This window comes from Ambystoma mexicanum, chromosome 8 (assembly GCF_040938575.1).
Source record: "Ambystoma mexicanum isolate Mex_15411 chromosome 8, UKY_AmexF1_1, whole genome shotgun sequence".
In the NCBI taxonomy this organism is placed as follows: domain Eukaryota; kingdom Metazoa; phylum Chordata; class Amphibia; order Caudata; family Ambystomatidae; genus Ambystoma; species Ambystoma mexicanum.
In genome coordinates this window covers 1623363938-1623388291 of record NC_090929.1, presented here as the reverse complement: position 1 = coordinate 1623388291, position 24354 = coordinate 1623363938, and the positions used below count along the sequence as shown (strand labels likewise).

The following is a 24354-nucleotide window of genomic DNA, read 5'->3' as shown; positions in this document are numbered from 1 at the left end:
ATAATGTACACTGGTAGTAAAATGGTAGACAGGTGAGATCTCCAATAATATGCAACGCTGCTAAAACGGCCAGCGTGAGATGTCAGATAATATACACTGTTAGTAAAATGCCAGGCAGGTGAGTTCCCAGATTATATACAATGCTGCTAAAATGGCCAGTGTGAGATGTCAGATAATTTACACTCTTAGTAAAATGGTAGACAGGTGAGATCTCCAATAATATGCAACGCTGCTATAACGGCCAGTGTGAGATGTCAGATAATATACACTCTTAGTAAAATGGTAGACAGGTGAGATCTCCAATAATATGCAACGCTGCTATAACGGCCAGTGTGAGACGTCAGATAATGTACACTCTTAGTAAAATGGTAGACAGGTGAGATCTCCAATAATATGCAACGCCGCTATAACGGCCAGTGTGAGATGTCAGATAATGTACACTCTTAGTAAAATGGTAGACAGGTGAGATCTCCAATAATATGCAACGCCGCTATAAGGGCCAGTGTGAGATGTCAGATAATGTACACTCTTAGTAAAATGGTAAACAGGTGAGATCTCCAATAATATGCAACGACGCTATAACGGCCAGTGTGAGAGGTCAGATAATGTACACTCTTAGTAAAATGGTAGACAATAATATGCAATCCAGCGGGAGAGGTAACTTAACAGTCACTACCAGTTAAACGACCTCGGTGAGATCCCCCATAATATGGACTCCTGCTAAAATGACCAGTGTGAGATGTCAGATATTTTTTCAAATATTCTGTTTATTTTTATTGTGCACTTACTTTAAAATAAACTTTTACACACATACATGAAAAAGTGGAAAAGAAAAAGAAAAGAAAACCCTGACATACTCTTCTAGTAAAATGGTTTTGGGTGAGATGTCAGATAATATACACTTCTAGTAAAATGGTTGTGAGTGAGATGTCAGATAATAACCACTTCTAGTAAAATGGTTGTGAGTGAGATGTCAGATAATAAACACTTCTAGCAAAATGGTTTTGGGTGAGATGTCAGATAATATACACTTCTAGTAAAATGGTTGTGGGTAAGATGTCAAATAACATTCGTCAAGTAGATGATCCAAGTTCAGAAATCACCCACAGGGAGCCTAAAGTATCAATGGAATGCAGGGCTGGGAGTAGAGGACAGAACAGCCAACAAGCTGTAGCAGAAGCCAACATGCATGAAAAACACATGCTTCGATAAGAGAGGGCTCGAAAACAGCAATCAATGATTTAAGAGCTTGCTTTGTTAACATGTCGCAGAGTTCTTGATCTTCATGGGGTTGCCATACAGCCTGTCATGTCCAAGATAAACTATGGTAGTTTGTGCTGGAGCAAAAACTGGACACTTTCTCGTTGGGGAAATTAATGGGGACTAGGCCAGAAGAGTGTTTTTTTTATTGTTTAACAGATATTTCCAAAACTTCCTAGTCTGTGGGGGCCTTAGACAATAATGTTGTTTGCAAATTACAGCCAAATCCGTCATGTCCAGCCAAACGTTATTAGCAATTTATGTTTCGTGTTTCCTATGGCACTTGATATTTACCTTAACTATAGTGTGGCGACTGCCGCACTACAATATGTATTATAGTGCAGCAGTTAAGGTGTGTAGCATGTGCCATAGGAAAACTAAACATTCTATTGCTAATGACATTTGACTTACATGATGGAATTGGCACATATTTTCCAAACAAAACGTTTGTCATGGGCTCCCCAGAATGGAAATAATGGGAAAGATTCGTTCAAACATGAAAAAGTTATTAGGAAAGCAAAAAAACACTGTTTTTGGCCTACTCCCATTCAAAAGGGAAAAAGTCAAAATGTTATCAGGCTGAAGTCCAAAAACCAGTGTAGGGAATTGGACCAAATAAGAACAACTTGGGCACGAAGCGTTGGGCAGGTTTGTGGTCATTTCATCCAGTAGTTTTTAAAATATATGACATGGAAAGGATTGCCCCTTCTCTCAAAAACAAAGTTATATCTCCCATGGTGCTTTGCAGCAGAGAGGCTTTACAGAAATGAAAAGCCAAAATGTTGTTTTTGCTCAATGCGAGCGATTACTGTGGTAATATCTGTGGAATTTGAAAACGGAAAAAAAGTGCAAAAAAAACTATTTGGAGCAGGAAAAAAGGTTGAAATCGCATCAAGGTAGAGGTGGGGAGGGGGAAAGAGGAGAACATGTCATGTTGGGCGGTATCCTGGGGAGCCATTAACAGGATGGATGTTTTCGCATTATTGGGGGAATCTCTCAAGATTACTGTGGTAAGAACACAAAACACGCACAGGAATGAAAATGATTCACACAAAGCAAAGAGAGAATGGGAGTAAGGGGAGGGGGCCTTGGTGGTAAAAATCAACTGAGGTGATTGGGGGACCTAGGGAAAAGGAAGAAGGCACATGGAGAGCGCCTGTGAGGACTTTTAATTTTGGAGTGTTATCACGGTATTTAGCGCAAGATTACCGCAGTAGGTCATCAGGGGATTATCGGGAGAATGAAAACTGAGGAAAATAAATAAACGGGGAGACATATGTTGTGATCACATCTACTATGCAAGGGGAAATGGGTCTTTGTGCCTGGTTAGCGGGCCCCAAAGAGACAATTTGGTGCAACATGTGCAGTGGCCAAGGCCAAAAGCAATGGCTAGTGGCCCTTGAAAAAACTATGGTATAACAAAACCCTTGAAAATTCGGTGAAGAAACTTTAGTTAAGGGACAGTTAAGGTGATGAGATCTAATGCAACAGTGAGTGCCTGGCAGGGCAGGAAAGAGCTATGGATTAGTCACACTTTTTACAGATAACCAGGGTTATTTGCAGATATTTACAGATAACTGGGGTTATTTGTAGTGCATTGCTATTATCAGGGTTATACTAAGCGCGGTTATAGAAAAATAGGTTTTTTAAAAAGAGGGGTAAAAAATGAGGGAGAGTTAAGGTGATGAGATCTAATGCAACAAAACCCTTGAAATTCAGCGGATGTGGGAAGTGATGTCATCTTCAATCGCCGTCCCACCCGGTTGCAAAGCCTATGAGCACATACATGACAGATGGGATTCACAATGACAAACAAAATTAGAGGCTGGCAAGATAGCTCGGTGGGTTGACCGCTCACTGCGGTGATATCTCAGGAGGACAACTCAGCTGCAACATGCTCGCCTTGGAAGCAAGATGACGCGGAGCAACGCAGGTTCGATCCCCGGGTCCGCGTTAAGAAACCTCTGGGTATTAAGAGCGTTATAAATAACCTATCGTATCATATCATATGTGTGTGATCTGCAGGTCGCAGGTTTGAATTCCAGCAAGGCCAATTCAGCCTTTCATCCTTCCGAGGTCGATAAATGAGTACCAGCTCTGGTTGGGTTATATTGTATGTATATGTTTTCTACGTAAAGCGCTTAGGCATAAGCTCTATATAAATAAAACATTAGATTCTAGGGGTCATCAACGGGGTGACGCAGTTATGATGATCATCACTTCCCACATCCACTGAATTTGAAGGGTTTTGTTGCATTAAATCTGATCACTAACTGTCCCTTAACTAAACCTTTTTCAATTAATATATTGAAAAAAAGTCGCCACACTATAGTAAAGTTGAGTGTCTGCACAAGACAGGCCCAGAATACGTACAACACATGTTCACCCCTTTCATACCCAATAGAAACCTGTGATCAGGCACTGCACCACTCCTTCTCATTCCTCCCTTCAAATCGACCGCTTCCACACTCTGGAGCGCAATTCCTCGTGCATCCACTGCTTAGAGGATCACCTTGCCTTCTGGAAGACCCTCAAAACCTGGCTTTTCCTCCTTGCATCCGGATGAACCCATTCTGTCCCTTGGGTCATTTAACCCCCTGTCATATAGGCAGCAATGAACCCTAAAAGAACCAACGGAGTGACGCAGAGAATAAACTCCAGCAGACGGCAGGACAAATTCCACGCCATGTCAACGAAACCAAGAAACCAGCCAGGACACAAGTACCATACTCCAAGTGATGGAAGATAGCCGCAGGCACAGCCACCCACCCACATACATGCATCTGCTATCATACGCTACTTGAGGACACATCGCACAACACCTCTGCCATTAGAATGCAGCTATGTCCCACAACAAACATTCGGTCCAGCTGCACACATAATCAGTCTCCTTCACTCGTATTCTCTCCCCACATCCTCACAGCACCCCATCCACAAGCCAGCGCGAGATGGTCGCTAGAGGGGACTTGGCCACCACTGCCTTCCTCCGTATTGGCTAAAATGCACATACACATTCTAAGCTCCTCAAAGCTTTGAGGCCATACAAATGGGAAAAGGCGCTAGACAAATGACATTACATTAAGCCCCATAGGAAACCAGAACATTTCATTGCTAATAACTTTTGACTTCCATGACAGATTTGGCTGATAATTTGCAAACAAAATGTTTGACACGGGCGCCCCCAGACTGGACATTTTGCGAAAGATTTGTTAAAAAAAGAAAGTTATTAAGAAAACAAAGAAACACTGTTTTTGGCTTTCATTACCCCATAGAGAAAAAAACACTGATGGAATTGGAGCAGGTACAAAACAACTTGGGCATGAAATGACTCGATTTTCAGAAGGGCTCTGGGGTATTCAGTACAGTAGTTATTAAAATATTTGCTAGAGAAGGGGATGCACCCTTCTCCCAAATTGATAGCTACATTTTTCCCAAGGAGCTTTGCTGCAGAGGCCTTCCAGAAATTAAAAGCTGCAATTTTCTTTTTTTTGCTCAATGAGAGTGATAATCGCCATCATAACAGGTATAACCAGGGCTAGCCAAAAACCTAAAATGGAAAAAAGTCGTTTGGAGGAGGAAAAATGATAAAATGGAATCAGGCTAGATGTGGTGAGGGGGAAAGAGGATACCATGTGAAATTGGAGAGTTTGGGCGGGGGGAATCTGAGGCCCAAGTTCAGAGTTCAAACGTTTTTGCATAACCGTGGTTATCGTGCAGAATAACCCCCGGTTATAATAGAAAAGGTGACCTGGTATGAAAGTCTGGCACATGAAACCACAAGTGTTGGGGGGAATGGGAGAGGGATAGGGAGGAGAAAAGGGATGTAAGTGGGGTGAACATGGCAAGAGGAGGGGCGCACTTGGGGAGTGCCTGGCAGGGCAGGAAAGAGCTATGGATTAGTCACACTTTTTACAGATAACTGGGGTTATTTGTAGTGCATTGCTATTATCAGGGTTATACTAAGCGCGGTCATAGATAAATAGTTTTTTTAAAAAGGGGTAAAAAATGAGATTAATACAATAAAGCTGGAATTTTACAGCTAGAGTGTGGTGTGGGGTTAATGGCTGCGGCCGAAGCTTATGGCTACTGCGTTACTTTAAGGAACCTAATGGTGCAATATGGAAAGTGGACACAGCCAAAGGCCATGGCTAGAGGGCCTCAACAAAACCTCTTGGGGCAACATGTCAAGGGGCAAAGGCGAAGGTCTATGGCCACTGGCCATGGCCAAATGTATGGCTAGTGCACCCAAAAGAAACCTAATGGTGTGGCCACGACTGAAGGCTGGGGTCACTAACTATGGACGAAGGCCATGACAAGTTGGTCCAAATTGGAGCAATATGTCGAGTGGCCACAGCAGAAGGCCAAGGCTAGTGGGACCGAAAGAATGCTACTGGGGCAACATGTAAAGGGACCACTGATGAAGGCCAGGGACCAATGGTCATGGGTGAAGACCATGGCTATTGAGCGAGAAATAAAGGTAGTGTTTTAAAAGTTAATGGGCACAACCCAAGGCCATGTCCACTGGGCAGGGCTAAAAGCCCTGACTAGTGAGCTCTCAAGACATGTAAACCATTGCCACCTAGTGGGTCCAAAAGAAATCTATAGGTGGAACATGTACAGAGTGCATGGCCAAAGGCTATGGGTAGTGGTCCCTAAAAAAACCTTTTGGTGCAATGTATACAGTGGCCGCGGCAGAAGGCCTTGGCTGGTGGCCCTTGAATAAACTATGGTATAACAAAACCCTTGACATTCACTGAAAAAAAAACGTAGTCAAGGTGCAGTTATGTTGCACAGATTTAACGCAACAAACCCTTGAAATTCAGCAGATGTGGGAAGTCATGACCAGCACAACTCGGCGCGTTCGCTTTGCAAAGCCCATGAGCATATATATATATATATATTATATATAAAATGGCATTAAGGGGACCTCAACGTGTTTTTTTTAATTGATGAATGACCACAAGAATGCAGGATCATGATTCAGACGTGGTGGGAGCCATTATTTTGCTTACGGATTACTCCGAGCTTAGAATTTCGACGGCTGCCCTCCTGAGCAGGGGCGCTGCACATCTTCAGTTCTATGCCCAACCAAGGGATTGTTCTCAAAATGTACTCACCAAGACGAGCATTTGTACAGATAAAAAAAGGTGAATATGTGCGAATGTCGCTCTCAAGTACGGTAACTGTACCCTTAGTATTTTAAACATCTAACTGAAGTCATGTTATTCTAACTTTTTATCGTACGCCATTAGTGGCCTTACGAACTTCATTAGCGCTATATAAAACAGAAGGGGTACAGAAAAGCTGATCAATTGATACAACAAGATCTGGAGGTGTGGCATTCGACTATACTTCCTGATTGAAGGCAAAGGAAACAGATGGTCAGTAATAGAGGTGGAAAACAGACTGCTGTGGTTTCAGAGGCAGCAGCAGCAGCACCAGTGACAGATATATGATATGATATGATATGGCATTTGTAACGCGCCTATACACAAGTGTTTCAAGGCGCGACGAGGCAGGGAGGGGGGAACAAGGGGAAGACAGACAACGATCCTACTAGGCCAGGTGTCATTCAGACCGCGCAAGTGCAGGGGTAGGGGGAAGGGAAAAAGTGCAAGGGGAAGGGGGAGGGGAGGAGTGCAGTACAAATAAGTAGAATAGAAATAAAATAATAAATAAATAGGGCCAGCTGGTGGCAAGTGCAAGGTAAGTGCAGACAAGTGCTGGGGGGGGGGGCTGTAGTGATACAGGGACAGTCCCGCAGTGCAGGGGTTGCCAGGGAGGCAGTGCAAGTGAAGAGTGACTGGGCCCAGGACCGAGGTCGGTGAGAGTGGCCCAGTTGCAGAATCAGTGCAGTTTTGGTGAAGAATTTAGCAGGGGAGAGGGAGAGAGAAAGCAGAAGTGAAGAGGAAGGTTTTGAGGTGCTTCCGGAACCGGAGATGGTTCTCCTCAAGTTTCAGGGAGGCAGGAAGGCTGTTCCAGAGGGAGGCCCCTGCCGTGGAGAGAGATCTACCCGCAGCTCGTTGCTTCGAGAAGCGGCTGACCCTGAGGGAGTTGGAGACGGATGAGCGTAGGGCTCGGGAAGGAAGATATTTAGGAAGAGAGAGTTGAAGGTATTTAGGCCCCAGGCCCCAGAAGGCCTTGTGGACAATGCAGAGGGTTTTGAACTTAATCCTCGCAGCCACTGGGAGCCAGTGTAGAGATTGCAGTCCTGGAGAGATACGGTCCCTAGGCTTGAGGCCAAGGACAAGTCTCGCAGTTCTGTTCTGGATGAGTTGCAGAGGGCGGAGAGTGGAGGCAGGCAGATTAAGATAGAGGCTGTTACAGTAGCCCAGTTTCGAGAGAACCAGGGCTCGGGAGACAGTGAGCTTCTGGGGGAAGGAGAGGAAGGGAAGAATACCTCCGAGGAGGTGCAGCTGGTAATGTGACTTCTTAGAGACGTCAGATATATGAGGAGAGAAGGAGAGTGTGGAGGTAGGAGCAGGAAGAGGGCCAAGAGAGGCCAGCCAGAGAGCTGCAGGGAATGAGGGAGTGGGTTTGCCGATGAATAGGATCTCAGTCTTACTAGCATTAAGGCAGAGGTCATTGGCAGCACACCATTCCTGGATAGCAGACAGACAGTCAGAGATGAGGGAGAGGAGGAGGCAGAGGGTAGCCTGAAAATGAGCTGGGTATTGTTCGCATAGCACTGAAAGTTGGGGCAAAGGGCAGCGATGCGGTGGGCAAGGAGTGCCAGATACTGGTTGAACAGCCAGGGAGAGAGATTAGATCCCTGGGGAACACCACAGGTGGAGAAAAAGATGTCAGAGAGGAAGGACCCAAGTTGGACCTGGGAGGGTCGATTGGAAAGGAAAGAGGTCAGCCACGCCAGAGCCTGACCAGTGATACCCAGGTTATCACGGAGACGGTTGAGCAGGATGGCATGGTTGACAGTGTCAAAGGCAGAAGAGAGATCAAGCAGAATGAGAACACACAGAGTGTTGGAGTCGAGGTTCAAGAGCAGGTCCTCACGGATGTTCAGGAGAGCAGTTTAGGTGCTTCTGGCTGCTCTGAAGCCAGATTGATGGTCATGGAGACTATCAACAGCTTCAGCATGGAGGTTAATCTGGGAGATGGCCAGTTTCTCCATGAGCTTGCCCAGGAAGGGAGTGATGGAGATTGGGCGATAGTTAGCCGGACAGGAGGGGTCGGCAGAGGGTTTCTTAAGGAGAGGGTGCACAACGGAGTGCTTGAGGGGGATGGGAAGACTCCAGAGGTGAAGGAGTGGTTGCAAAAGTCAGCCAGGGCAGGAGCCAGGGAGTCGATGTGGTCCTTCATAGTTTTGGAGGAACAGGGGTGAATCTGTTTAGACGAGACTTTCATAGATCGGACTTGTCTGGAAACCTCATCAGCAGAAAAAAGGGGAAAGGCAGAGAAGGAGGGAGGAGGGGTGGCTGCAGAAGGGCCAGAGGAAGAGCAGGGAAGAGAGGGGGGGGAGGTGATAGGAGGAGAGTGAGGACAGGATGTCCTGAGTTTTAGAGATGAAGTGGGAGGCCAGTGCAGTGCAGAGTGCCTGGGAGGGGACAGGAGAGGTAGAGACTGCAGCAGGGTTGGCAAGCTCCTTGCAGATTTTAAAGAGTTCAGCTGAGTTGTTAGATGCCGCAAAGATGCGGGCTTGGATAAGGGCTCTCTTCTTGGTTAGAACAGAGAGACGGTATTGCCTTTGGAGCAGGCGGCAGGCCAGTTTGTCAGAGGATGACTGAGTAGCTAAACCTACTCAAACACTGCAAGCACACATCCTCCTGGCACAGTGCATTAACTCACTGTCCTGTCCTCCAAGAAAGAACACCACAATCCATGCACTCCAACAAGTGTGCAACCTCTTTTATTGGTTGAGGTGGGGTTATGTTGCTTAATACATGAATGATGGACTTCCTGTCTGTTGATCTTTCGCGGACATAGCCATCAAAGTGCACTGGCGTACACTCGGGAGCATAGCTCAGGGGCAACCGTGCTCACCTTGGAAGCAAGACACAGAGCAACACAGGTTCCATCCCCAGGTACGCGCTTAGAAACCTCTAGGTATTAAGCACCTTATAAATAACCTATCATATCATATCATATATCATACGAAATGGCACGAAACTTGAAGTGAAAGTGGAGGACTCATGCAAGACCTAAAAGATGACGCATGGAGGACAGAAAAATCATTGAAAGGATTACGAACAAGGGCAATAAGAATTTATGAGGCCGCATTCAGGGGTAAACCAGTTGTGGGAGAGGTATAGTCTGGGATCTATGCGACTCCATTGAGTTCTTTTTGACGCAGTCTATTTTGTCGAATAATCTTTTTCTGTTATGACATTTTACTGCAAATGTATGTGGGGGGGGCCCCCCGAAATCCCCGCACCCTCAACCCCCACCTTTATTATTACTCTACCCTGCCACATACATTTGCAGCGAAATTCGGCAGAATAATATGCAAATCCGTCTGCGTCAAAATCTAACATGATGGAATCAACCTACACGATAGCTCAGAGGCAAAGTCTTGGAAACAAGAGAACGCTGAGCAGAACGGGTTCAAACACAGTCCCGCGCTTACAGGCTGGAATCTGGCATGAAGCGTGATATAAAACAATTTTTATTTTTTATAGTGGATCGCCAGGGCATGGAACAAGGAAGCACCCAGAATTCAGGTTCCGGGTTCTACGAAGAGGATAGAAGGCGGTACTTAATGTATAATGCTCTAGGAAAGAAGGCGGTTCACCTAGTCGTGTGCATGCAGTGAAAGGCTGTGAATGGGTCAACGCTGCCACTCTGACAAAGGACACACAACTCCTTGGCACGCAGTGCCGCGGGCTCACCATGCTGCAGTTGCTGTTCACGGAGATACACTTCTTGTCGTCACACCACTGGCATCCGTTGGTGTTGGCAGTGCAGCTAGCGCAGTCAGTGTTCCTGTAGCATCTGTCATCGATGGCAGCTGGAAACAGGAAGAGAAGAGGCAGAACATTGTCAGGCTACTGTTAGGGGGGAGATACATGCTTGAGTTCTGTACAACCGTCCGGCCGCTACCCAGGGCCGCCTGTCAGTTGGCTCAACAAAATGGGATGCTTTAAGCCTAAATTGAGTGGGCAAGAGTGAATCTTGAACAGAGGAAAATTGGTTAAAATTAAATTAATGAATCCACTTTTAGAGCAAAGACTGTGATCAAGGAAAATGACCCCTTTCCCTCTTCAAATCTCAGACCTTCATACATCCTGTGGCACTTAGTGGGGGACAGGCCAAAGGTTCAGTGTATCTTAATTCACAGTAAATATAGAGGCCTCTATATCCAGTGCTGGAAATTGAGAATTTGTACTGGGGGAACTGCCACCACTTTGGAGGGGTAGGGCTGTGGGAAGAATGGGGGCGGGCCCAAGGGGCGTGGCCCCATCCAGGTTGTGGAACACAGTATCTCTTCAAAGAACACAATCCTGCCGATTTGCATAAAAGCAAAAAGCATAATGGGAACATCATAATGACCACAATTTTAAAACGGTCTGCTCGTTGAGGCACAAGATCAGGGACAGTCATGTGCTAGCTCATGGGTCTGGGGACGGAGCGGTGCTCCGGCAAATAATGTTTTGCCAGAGCACTGCTCCATCTTGTTTCGGCCCATTCCCTGTGCTCTCTTCATATATATATATATATATATATATATATATATATATATATATATATAAAAATAAAAAAGTCAAAATGTATCTGTGGGTTTGTTGCGGGATTTGTGGGTTAGTGGCTTGGCGAAGCACTGTTCCTTATAGAATTTCACACCATTTCACCAATCTGCACCAAAATGTGCATATCTATCTGTTAGGACCCTCCGGACATTACTAGCTACATGACATTTGGGCATCCCAACCCTTTTCCCAGATTTGAGCAGAAATTATAATGTGTGGATTTGTGGCCTGCCGACGAAGCCGTAAACCATATTCACCAGGAAGGGAAACAAAAGATGTATGAGAGGCGAATGGACCTGAGAGCCGAAGGTGAAGGCAGGTAGCATTCCAGACATTTCCTCATTTTTGCCACACCAGGTGAAATTACTTTTCCAGAGGAGTTTTGCGAGATGGTGCCTGCCGACAAAGCCGTAAACCATGTTCACCGGGAAGGGAAAAAAAATGTTTCTCCACCGGTCCCGACACAAGGAACAAAACTCAAGATGGGACATCGAAAACCATGTTTCAAGGCTGTAGGATGCACAGTGTAGGCTAGATTTACACTGCACTGAAATGCACCACGCCAGAGTGAGGCGGAGCAGCGGCCTACAGGCTCATTCATTTTCAACAATTGATGAGAGTGTTGTGATGTCTGTCTTCAGAACAGATTCGGAGAAGGGGTACTTTTGCTAGTACTCCATATATGTCAAGGGGGGTATTGTGTGTTATTTCAATCTTTGTGTGAGGGGCACCCAATGCATGGCAAGATGCTGTTAGTGAGGTCATCGGTGATTGCTGCCTTAACCAAGAAAAGTGTGCACAGTAACCTTAAAGTCATTTCAACTCAAGTTCTTTTCTCTTAGTTTGAATGTTGTTTACACTCCAGTGTTTGGGTTCTTTGTTTTAATATACGTTTAACCCCTTAAATGCTGAGCGCATTCCTATGTAAAAAAAAGGGTGAGCATAATCCCCCATGCCACTTAAATGCATTGTGGTTAAGGGTTTTCAATGAATTACATGCTTTTTCAATGACATACTTCCCTCAGGCCGCTAGCCATGCCAAGATAACACTACTTCTGTTCTGGCCATATTACCCGCAAGAAATGGCCTCTGACTAGAAGCCACACTACCCCAGCCTCTCTACAAGTAATGCACCTAGAGAGAAGCCAAGGCTCGTAAACAACCTCTGCCCACACCTGGTGTAGGGCATCGCCTCTAGGCATGTCATGCATGTAGTGCTCCTGCAGCAATGGCACACAATCGCCACATGCATATGCATTACCCACAGGGCGGCTACCCTGGGTGCTCCAACTCTGCATGCACAACCCGCAGGGTTTGGCTAGTGGCCATGCCTTGTGGGTAGTAAGCAAAGGATATAGGGTGTGTCCATGGCCAAGGCACACCCGCACTGCCGTCACTGCCTTGGAAGCAGGCCCTGTTGACTTCGCCTGCTGGCAATTCATCTAAGGCATGTCCTGCAATGATGCCCCACCCCATCCTACCTAGGCCTATGTTACATGTAGGTTATGCCATATGGCGATGGGCAAAGCACACTACCTCTGCCAGCACTACCATCCTCTGCAGGCAGAGCACAACTGGTATTGCCCGTGGCCATGTCCCAAGCACACGCTCCCCAGACACAACCCAAAGGGCATGGGGCCCAGGCCATGACTTGCTTGCAGGCCGCCCGGACCTGGTCTCTGGCCTTGCCGTGGGCACACTACCTTAGCCTGCATTACCCACAGTGCATGAGTGTGGATAGTTCCCACAGGGGAAGGGTCTTCAACCTTTGGCTCTCCAGCTATTGTGGACTACAATTCCCATCAGTTGTAACCATTATAGTCAATGGTGAGGGATCATGGGAAAGGCAGTCCATAACATCTGGCGAGCCGCAGGTTGCAGATCTCTGCAATAAGGAATACTACCACTTGCTCTAGTTACCCTACTTATTTTTTTTTAATGTTTTCTCTCGCTGTTTACCATAACAGTTGAAATCATTGTGAATAGTGACAATTCGCGAACATACTGTATGTTAGGGACCACAAGATGGCCGACTTCTTTGCATCATTGTTATGAGCCTTCAGTTCTCGCGATCTTTTGGCTTTTTTTTAGAATTGCAAACTTGTACTGCTGCAATGTGCAAGTGAGGGCACTGCATTTTGGGATGGAAAAATAGTTAACCAAAATTCACCAAACCTGCAAAAGGCGCACCAAATGAAACTATTTGATGAACTTTTCTTCAGATAGATTTCTTTATGAGAAGGCTGCATGGAAAAATTCTGCAAGATGAGAAGAATTTTACATATGTTAGAAGTGGCTGGAAAGCAACCAGATAACAAGGGCAACTTTGGGGGTCAGAAAGTTAATTATGTGTGACAAGCAAAAAGTAGCCCTACTCCGCAGGGGTTCTGTCGACGGGCACAGTAACACTCTCATCACCTACTGAAAATCAACGGTCCTGTAGGTCGCTGCTCCGAGTCGCTGATCTCTTGATGAGCTTTGCACTCTGCAGCAAACTGCCCTGAGAATGGGCGTGTGCTGCTGGCTAACATACCGCGGAGCAGACGTGGAGGGAGGCGAGGGATGGCGTGCTGCAGCATACTGGGACCTCTTTGCAATTTCCCCACCTGTCGCCTCATCGTGGCATGGTACTGTGCGCTGCATCGCGGTCCAAATATCTCAGAAACAGTGCACCCTATGGCCTTGAAACATGGTTTTCGAGGTGGGACCTTTGTGGTGCGTTTCTCGCGTCAAGACACTTAAAAGTAGCCTTGCCCGGTCCTTCTGCAACCACATTGGTCTCAGCTGTGAAGGGGCTGAAATCCAGGGAAAGGGGTGGGGTGTCTAAATGTCATGTAGCCAGTCATGTCTGGATGGTCCTAACATGTAACTAAGCAAATGTTGGTGCAGATTAGTGGAATGGTGTGGAATAGTACAAGGAACAAACCTATATAACAGTTGAAACTATATGTAAATGACATAGGGGACGATGGTGGAATGGCTGTGAGAACAACTGTAGAAGCATGACAGTTTATTTCTAGTCTCAGCTTCCTCCCTTCCCTGATTCATGTGATCTTGGGAAAATCACTTCTTCCCCATGAGCGAATGACCCACACATAGAGACTCATAGAGGATAGTTCTATAATATTACTTACTGGATATTTTCTGTCTTAATATTTTGACAGACTAAAGGACATTTTGAGGCTGACATTTATAGACTGAGCCCCCTTGACACCCGGAATACCGATTTTGTTAATCTGGTACCTATGGCCATTTAGAGCTACAGATCCACAAGTAAGTGAAAGTGATTTGTTTACTTAGCTTGGTAACATTAATTCCAAGATTTCTGTGACTATTCTAAGGATATCATAGTCTATACTTATCCGGGTTGTCAGTTTTCTATGCTGATTTGCATGCAATTGTGTGAAGAGTAAAGAAGAAGGTAGTCACAACACCATGCCAATAGCCAACAGGATGATGTCTACATCATGTTACCAGTGACTGCACTGATGTGGATGAGAGTGCCAGTACTCAGTGACTTTTGGTAAGATCGTAGTTCCATAGTGTAATGAGACAGTATGTTTTACACTTTTCAATTAGTGTAATTTGGACTGTTTGTTATTTACTAGAATGGGTGAAGAGGAAAAGGCAAGAACCTCCAAATCAATTGGAACCTGCCTACTACAACCAATTAAGGTTGACTAAAGACTCCGGGATATTCATCTGACGAGTCCAAGAGGTATGTGATATATAGCATGCTTCACACCCTTATGGGGATGAGGGTTACGACAAAAGGTTTAAGTGAAAGACCTGGAGTGTTACACTCAGTACTAATGTAGTGCCTTCTTTTGATTAACAGGGTACCTCATTGTGGTTCCGAAAGAAGATTTTTTAAACAGAGTTGACCTCTTTTTCGAATAGAACAGACACAAGACATCATATACCCCTGAAGAATGTCCTACATTTTTGTGTGCAATGGACAGAAACTTGTACACGTTGGAAAATTAAAGAGTATAAAATACAATATGCAATAGCCAGAATTGTTGTGGCAAAAGGATCACAGTGTGAATGAGGCACACGTTTAACCTAGGATACACTATATTATTAGGACCCACCTGTATTGGTTTACTTGTGTTTTTTTTTTTTAGGTATTGTAAAAACATTTTTATTAATGTTTTATATGATATGATCATTTTTATGATTGTTCTTAAAAGTGTGTTTTTCCTTTGTATGATTAATACAATTTGTATTTTTAGGAAATGAAAACATGAAACTATTACTAAACTGTTCGATAGGATACCCTTTTATATAGGCACTGTTGTTACATAACTTCTTTTTGCAGAATATAAATACTTCTCCATGTAGTAAGAAGTTTGTGAATCCCCTAATGTGGACATAGCCGGCTTAAGATTAGTGTCTCTCTGAACTGCATCCTCGTCAGCATCGAGAGACAGGCTCACCGCGGTGTTAGGCGCTACAAAACAGTAGATGATTAAAAATGAACAGGAACCAGAATGAATACAATCTTAAGGGAACAAGAAAACACCTTTTGGTCCTCACATTTCACACATATTGAATTCTGGGCAAGACAATGGACAAGGCAAGTGGCCAACCCTGCCTCTCAGAGAAGGGTGGTCTGTAAATGAAGTGCACCAGCAGGGACAGTTTGGCAGCGGTGTTTGGAATGTATAGAGCAAGCAATAGTAATCGCCAAAGAACACAGACACCACTTCCAGGCCGGGAGACCAAGGAAACTCGAGAAACCTCCCCCTAAAGTAGGGTGTGTCTCAGTAGAACAGTGCAGAGGTTCAAGGTAATGACAAGCAAGTGGAACCATCTGTAACCGCCACGTCTAAATCAGGACCAAGACCCAGAGTCTAAATTCCCCACTATACAATACTTTGTAGTTGGATTGCCCTGAGAGGTTCCCATAAAGTCACTCTCAGTCCCTAGAGTTTCTAAGGATCCACAGACAGCCATTTGGCTATGGTCTGTGACAGTAGAAGGTTCATCTGGTCTTTGTAGCTCGTTGTCCAGATTCTAGTCTATTTCCTCCCCATCTGTCCTGGGGGGATATTGAGGCTTTGGTCATAGTCACGCCCCTCAGCCAATGGCAGAATGCAAGACTCCATGGTGTCTAAGCTTTCTTCCCCTTGGGTCCGGACGCCTCGCCCTCAGCAAGGCTTGCTGTGCCTTTCCCTCCTTCTTAGCACTGGCTTATTGTCCCCCTCAATGTCCTCCACCTTCAGGATCGACCTTTCCCTCATGCTCTTTCTCGCCCCCTCAATGTCCTACACTTTCAGGACCGACCTTTCCCTCATGCTCTGTCTCGCCCCCTCAATGGAAGCACATGAGGCTCACTTGAAGCCACCAGAGAGACTAATCTCTTTTTACTAGCAGTCGTCTCAGCCATCCTCCCCCAATGCCTTTGCAGTACTCAAGTAAGGGACTGCTCTTGGCCTCATATCACGCTTGCTTTTCATTTGGACCCATTCCTGTAAGGCAGGGGTCTTCAACCTTTGGCTCTCGGGATGTTTTGGACTACAACTACGACATTCGCCCTATCTGAACGTTACGCACCTCGCATCGCCGTGCCACAGCACACTGCCTCCACTTACTGGGCTAGTGCTTCCCACCATATGCTGAATTACCCTTCCCAAATGTACTTTTGTGAATCGGTGAAGCACACTTCTGGTCAGCATACGCGCCAACTATATCAACGGTAACCTGATGAACTTCCATACACTTCAGCCCAATCCATGTACTGCTCGACTATTCTTGTATTATTCTAACTCGTGAACGGTCATTTTTACATTAGACCTGCCTATTCATCTACTGTGTGCTTACTCCCTGAATTAGTCTACTTTGGTGAACTGCCCCCACATCGGACCTGCCTATTCATGTACTGTGTGCTTACTGCTTGAACCAGTCTACTCTGGTGAACTGCCTCTACACTAGAATTGCCTACTCTTGTATTACACAATTGGGACAACTCTTTCTCCAAACATGGCTAAGCACCAACCTCGCATACCCCCCCTGCTCAGACTCTATTCCTCTTACCCTGTTCCTGCCAGCCCTCTGCACAAAGGAGTGCCATAATGCCTGTTCCACAGACACACCACCCATACCTCTACACAACGCCAGACTCAAGCCCACATCTATAGCCCAAATCACCTCGTACACGCCACCCTTGCACCTCAGAAACATAAGATTAGGCGCTCGCACCTCCAAAGTGCTCACCAAGAATCACAAACACACGATTATAACACACATCTCACCAGCACACACAAACACTCATACCACAAACACTCAGAAACACATCACCATACATCCCACCAACACTGCCAATCCCAAACCCAGCATAAATAAGACCACCCAAATCCAACTTAAACTCATCAATGATAGATCTATGTAAGCCCATGCCACTGAAATCCACGACTTAATCTCCGACATGGAGCTAGACGCACTAGCCATTACAGAAACATGGTTACATGAAGCATCTGGATCAGCCATATGCCAGACCCTACCCTCCTCCCCCCGAGTACATCATCCTCCGCCAGGATAGATTTACAAACAAAGGTGGAGGGATTGCCCTTATAGTCAAAGAAACACTTAAGGCTAGACAAATTAAATCCACCACATCAGAGAACTTTGACGCTCTATCTGTAAAGATCTCCTTCTCGCCGAACGACACTATGACTATGCACCTCATCTACCGGCCTCCAGGCCCCCTTCTGGACTTGCAAGCCAACCTTCTACACCTCATAAGTAATGTCCTTAAACCAAAGACCAGAGCCATACTTTTAGGAGATTTTAATCTTGGATTCAAGGATAGAAAAGACAAACATAGTAAAGCCTTTGCTAAAGCTCTCCAAGACCTTGAATTCATTCAGAAAGTCGACTCCGCCACTCACTCCAAAGGACGCATACTAGACTGGTTAGTCGACCACAATTGCGGGGTAGACATTAGCTCCAACACCCCACTACCATGGACCAACCATCAGCTCTTCCATTTCTACATCCCTACAACTGCGACATTCTTACAAAACCCCCCGACACCAGCTGCCCTAGCCAGATCTAAAAAACTACTCACAAAAGAAAGAATCCTCCCGCTCCTAGAAATCTCAGCACTAGCATCACCTCTCTCGAGCAACCCTACTAATTTGGTCAATCTTTACAATACCACTATTAAAGAGGTGATCGACACAATTGCCCCACTAGAGAAAAAAAAAGCAAAAAGACTTTCATGTTAACTCATGGTACAACCAAGACCTACTTAACCTAAAAGTACTCAAAAGACATGCCTTTAACAAATGGCAAGCCCACCCCTCAACTTCCACTCGTGACTCCTACCTAGCTATTGCTAAGCAATATAAAAATGCAATAGCTACAGCTAAAGCAGCAGCCTACAACAATAGAATTGACAATGCTAAATCCCATTCGAGAGAACTATCCGCCATTTTCAATGAGCTGGTCGTAAACCCATGTCCAAACATCAAACTGTTAAGGACGAGAAGTGATGTAATGATATCCAGAAGGCTATGCTGGACAAAATAGACCTACCTCAAAAAAAATTGCAGCCAATTTTGACAACCTACCTAAGACCACCCGTACTACACTGACGGTATCTAATCCTAAACCCCCTACCCATCCTGACAGCAAATCACCACCGCCATTTACCTTTAGAAACGTGACTATTCCTGAAGTCCTACTCATCATGAAGCAAATAAAACCTTCACTATGCAAAGGGGATATTTGTCAAGCAAACATAATCAAAGACTGCTCTGAGTCACTAGCACCCTTCATTACAACTTTTATTAACGCATCATTTGCCTCTGGCTCAGTACCCATCTCTCTTAAAGAAGCATGGGTTCGGCCAATGCTAAAAAAGCCCACCCTAGATCCGGACTCTCCAAACAACTATAGGCCAATTACAACTGTGCCATTCCTGTTGAGAATTCTGGATAAGGCTGCACATCTACAGATACAAGCCTATCTAGAATTATACAACATCATAGGAAAAAGACAATCAGGTTTTCGTCCGCGGCATGGAACTGAATCAGCTCTGATTGACTTAAAAAAAGAACTCCTAAGAACAATGGACAAGGGCAAATCTGCAATCCTCCTACTCCTGGATCTGTGTTCGACTTAGTGGACCACAAAGTCCTAAAGACACACCTCACCAATACGGCTCACTTCTCCACTGAGGCCACTACCTGGATTACATCCTTCCTGGAGGGCAGAGCTATGAGAGTCTTCTCAGACCAAGCATCAGCTACTCCTTCCCCTATCAACTGTGGAATACCACAAGGCTCCTGCACTTCCCCTACTCTCTACAATCTATTTACTCTACCACTCTTCAACGACTTAGAAGAATTCAGCATAACTCTCACCAATTATGCTGATGATACATACATTCTTCTCCCACTATCTGGTAACTATGAGTAAGACCTAAAAACATTACAAGATACCTATGCTATCATCCAGGCCTGGATGGCAGCCAATGGCATCTGTCTCAATGGGGACAAGACAGAGATCCTACTGGTGGGCCCTAAAGAAATCCTCAGTAAACTAGACAACAAATACTGCAATTTCAAAATAGAAAGCACTGTACTTACAGTCTCCTCTTCTGTAAAATCTCTGGGAGTGTACCTAGACTCAACCTTGTCTATGGACAGACATGCGAGCTATATCTCCTCGGCAGCAGCACTAACAACTAAAATAATCAATGCTGTAAAACCTCATCTGTCTACTGAAAATTGCCTCAACATTGCCCAGGCCACTATAGCCGGTCAAGTGGCACAGCGAGTAGAGGGCTCGCTTTGACATCAGTGCAGAGCCTGCGAACGCAGGTTTGAATCCCGGCAGCGCCAAACTCAGTGTTTCATCCTTCCGAGGTCGATAAATGAGCACCACACACCGTGGGTAATAATAAGCAGCGCTCAGATACTTGAGGGTTCGTAGCGCTATATAAATGCCAAATTATTATTATTATTATTATTATTATAGGTGCAAAACTGGACTACTGCAACGACCTCCTACTGGGCACTTCTGCCAAAAACATTAACAGATTACAAATCACACAGACCAACGGACTGAGAGCAGCCCTCAGTATTCCCAAGAAGGAGCACATCTTCCTAGCAAGACAAAGAGCCCACTGGCTCCCAGTCAAAGAGCGCATCTTGTTCAAGACTCTTACTATAACCCATAGATGCCTATCCCAATCGGCTCCCAGCTACCTAACTGAACGAATACAAGTGCAGACACTTAGACCCAAAAGAGACTTGTATACACACCAGCTCTCAATTCCTACCTTCAACAGAAACAAAGCCGGTGGTTCGAGTTTCGAAGTTCTAGCACCAAAATTTTGGAACGCACTGCCACCTAAATTGAGATCTGAAAAATCCATCTCGGCCTTCAGAAAGGCTCTGAAAACCATTTTATTCAAGTAATATGTACCTAACCCACTACTTCCCAGGTACATGGAACACGTGTAATGTCTAACAAATTTTTTACTGTGCCCTTATCCTGTACCTATGTCTCTGTTCCCATGTAACCCGGAACACGAGCAATGTCTCCTACTGTCAAGTGAGCCTTCTTTAACAGCGCCACGATGCCCAAGGCCAATTGTGCGCTTTACAAATGCAAATAAATAAATAAATAACTACCATCAGTTCTAGCCATCATAATAAATGGTGAGGAATCACGGGAATTGTAGTGCATAACATCTGGAGACCCGCAGGTTGCATATCTCAGATGTGACTCTGAGCCCTGTATCTTGCTGGGCCAGTGAGAGAGGCTGTTCTGACCTAACAAAGCACCTAAGGAGGCACTGGAAGACGGGAGATTGTGCAAAAAGCCGAGAAGTATGGTGCACACTCGAGACATCACATAATTGTTAGAGCAGTAGGCCCTTTGATTGCTTGTAAAAGTGGAGGAACGAAAGCTCAAGTGGGTGGCACACTTGGAGCAAAGTGTGCAAAGTTCTTAAACATCAAGTCTTTTGCATTTTGAATTTGTTTTGTGTTCACATCTCGAAGGCCTTAATTACCATCTAAACGAAAACAAGAGGGAATTTGAGCAGCGGCTTGGCCTGTGCTTATTTTCCTCTTCCTGCCTTTTTGGCCTGTATGGAGAAACAAGGCACACTACTGCCCTCTAGTGGAGTCGCCAGGGTGTTCACGCTTTCTTTTACTTCTTAAATCTTGCTGCACTCTGTGGGGGCATTTTTGAAAGAAGCAGGCTTGCAGGTATTGTATCTCAACATGAACTTTCTTGAAGCCCTTAACTGTTTATTAATATTCCAACTACTTTTGTAAATTATTTTCCCTATTTTCCCCTTTATAGTTTTTCATCTAATATTTTCATTCTCGAAGAAATGTTTCCAAATTTTATTTGAACCTTACCTTCTTTACTCTTATCTATAATACTTGTAGAGTAAGTGTTCCTTGTTTGAGCCTCGGGCATCTCTCTGAGAGTAAGATTTGATCTTGGCTCACACTACATAAGCATGAACACATTGGCCCTCATTACAAGTCCGGCGGTAACTGCGTCAGACAAAACAGCAGGTTGCCGCCGGACCTGCAATGAGTTACCGGCACCGGACTTGCCAGAATTACCAGGGCATTACAGCCCCGGTGGACCGGTAAATCCGGCACCTGCAATTCTGTTACTCCCCATTCCCATGGAGTCCCATAGGACACCACGGGAATGGGGACTGCAGAAACACGGGCACCGTGTGGTAATGGTGCTGGTGTTTCCACGTCCGTCTGCGGCCGGGTGGCGTTATGCCTGCCAGGTCAGACCTGGCGGGTGTAACGCCACACGGCCGCCGACTTGTACTTTGCAGGTTCGGAACCAACAGTGGTGGTAGGATTACCGCCACCGTTGTTTCCAGACAGGCAAAGACGTAATGAGGGCCATTGTCATTTTAAGGAGTTTTCGGCCCACCTCTGAAGTCCAATGGGCCAAACTGCCATTGAAGCTTTGCCTGAACATGTAGTCTTTAGACACTCTTGCAATCTTTACCAATGATGACTTCAAACAAGGGAATAGATTTTAAAGATGTCAGTTGTCAGTGGTTTTGACAAGTTGTCTGGTGGTCCAACACTCTAATCTTTCTCTCAGGTTTACAACTGGCCTCCTTAAAACTCTGCCCATGGGAATATCTGTCATGAAGTTGTTTTCAATAACTGCATTTCTAGATACCCCCTTGCACTGTTTCACAGGTTCTCTTGGGAGTTTGAACTTCAAGGCAAATCCATTCTAGGGAGTGTGGCCTCCTGGTCCAGCATATAGGTCTTCTCGTTAGATTGCATTGCATCACGACTACGGTCTTCAGAGATCAGGTGCAAGCATGCAGCACTTCTCATTACACAGTGTTTGCCTCCATCCTTCACTAATATTTTGCCTTGGCTCTTTTGCCCTGTGTCGGGTGCCTCTCTGCGGTTGTCAGCCTCTGCTAGCTTCTCTCCCTCTTTGCGATTCTGTGGAAATTTGAAGACTGTCGTATGTTCTCCTCATTCCCGGGCAGGCTATCTGCTAGTGACTTGGCTGGGCTACAACATACAGCATTCCCTCTCCACCTCTCGCGTACAACCCATCTCCACTGCGTCAGTCTACATTCTCAGCTGCGCCACCGCGTATCATCCTCGTTAACGTACAGGGACTCCATGGCAGACATCCGTCCTAGCTCCATCTCACCGTCAACTTTGTTGAACTTTCCACAGCCGACTTCCACACATCTGCAAGGCAAGCCTTCTCCGGCTGCTTGCCTCTTGAAAACTTCCCATTCAACTTTGACTTTCCAAAGGTTCAGTGTGATTCCATCGGTTCTATTTTGTCAAATCCAATTTGATAGAATTCTTTTTCTCTAACTCGATTTGGCTGCAAATATATGCAGGGAGAGGACCCCCCCTCACCTTCTGCAGGCCCCACCGACCACTCCCTATATTTATATTCACGATCCCCCCACATATATCTGCAGTCAATTTCGTTAAAAACTGCGACCAAATTGAATTCGACCAATTGTACTGCACAGTAATCTGGCACTCCCCTTCCCAGATTCCTACTCTCTGCTGTCTTTGTACTCCATCACCTCTTAGTATAATTATTTTTAATTATAAACACAGCAGACACATGCAAAAAAGGAAATCACACGTTTGAGTGGCCAATGGGGAAAAAACGGAAGAAGGCAATGCTAAAAAAATAAATAAAAAAAATAGTTGAGTAAAGAGTACATTTTTTTCATCTCTTTTTTTTGTTTTAGAGAGAGTGCAAAGTCATCTGTGCCCAACAGGGGTGATTGTGGACCCCTAGCTCCCCAATAACGCTGCCTTCCTGGACTCATGTGTAAAGGTAACCTTTGAAAAGAATAAAAGGAATAAACTTAAAAACATGCAACTGCTGGCACATCCGATGGTGCCCGCCAGCACTTCCTACGCTTTCATGCATCGTATCTTTGCCCTCAAGAAAAATGGTGACCTACTTAACTTTTCGATCAAATTTCAATTGGCGTCTATCCCAAAAGAATTTCAAAAAGATGCCAGCTGGGTATAAATTGATGACTCGGGGAAATCGTAAAGTGCTGAGTTGCGGGCCAAGTTGCACCGTGTGTGTGACCGACTGTGAGGGATTACGGATTTGGTTTCTTGTTACTTGGAGTCAGGCTAGCAGAAAGAAAAGATGCTTCTCCAGACCAGGGGGCGTGGGAGGGAGCGGGCACAGACCCTGCTGCAACAGCCCCACCTATTATGTGTCTGCCAGGGTTAAGCAGGGGAGACATCTTCTGTATTCATGTGGCCGAGAGGATTGGTGTTTCGACCAGAAGCGTCGCAACCAAGATTCAACAGGCATCAGAGTCGTGGTTACTTAACAGAGTTACAGCAGTTGTGCGATTAGGGGTAAAGTAGATGTTGCAAGGGAGGGTGTAGAGCGAAGAAAAGGTACACATGACAACAACGACACACAAATATTATACATTTACACTATTACAAAGTACCCTGCTTGATGCTTGAAATTTCAAGGGAGGTGGTCCGTGGTGATGATAGGGAGGAAATCCCCTGGGTGCACTCCCTTGTAATTGTAATTGGTTATTTATAACGTGCTTAATACCCAGAGGGTTCAAAGCGTGGACCCGGAGATCCAACCAGTGTGGCTTAAGTAGTCTTGCTTCCAAGGCGAGCACGTTACCCCTGAGCTATCCTCCCGATTCCTGTTACACGGTAGAGGGCAGTCAGGTGACATAGCCCCAGGGAACTCTTCCCAAAGCTAACCCTCAAAACACACACACACAAAATATCTTTGAGGCCAGACAAATATCCAGCCAAATGCCAGAACTAAAATCCACTATGTGTGCTGATAGGTTTGCAAACTTTGCAGTACAGGCACACCCGCAGCTCAGCTCAGGATGTAA

General features: G+C 45.4%; 1 protein-coding gene across 1 annotated transcript in view; it reads right to left on the bottom strand.

The window, feature by feature from the left end:
* Window positions 1-24354, bottom strand: part of ATRNL1 (attractin like 1) — a 2575823-nt gene that overhangs the window by 1644313 nt on the left and 907156 nt on the right. Inside the window, exon 13 of the mRNA XM_069611898.1 lies at window positions 10104-10222. Coding sequence (XP_069467999.1) covers window positions 10104-10222 — 119 coding nt within the window. The remainder of the gene's footprint in view (window positions 1-10103; window positions 10223-24354) is intronic.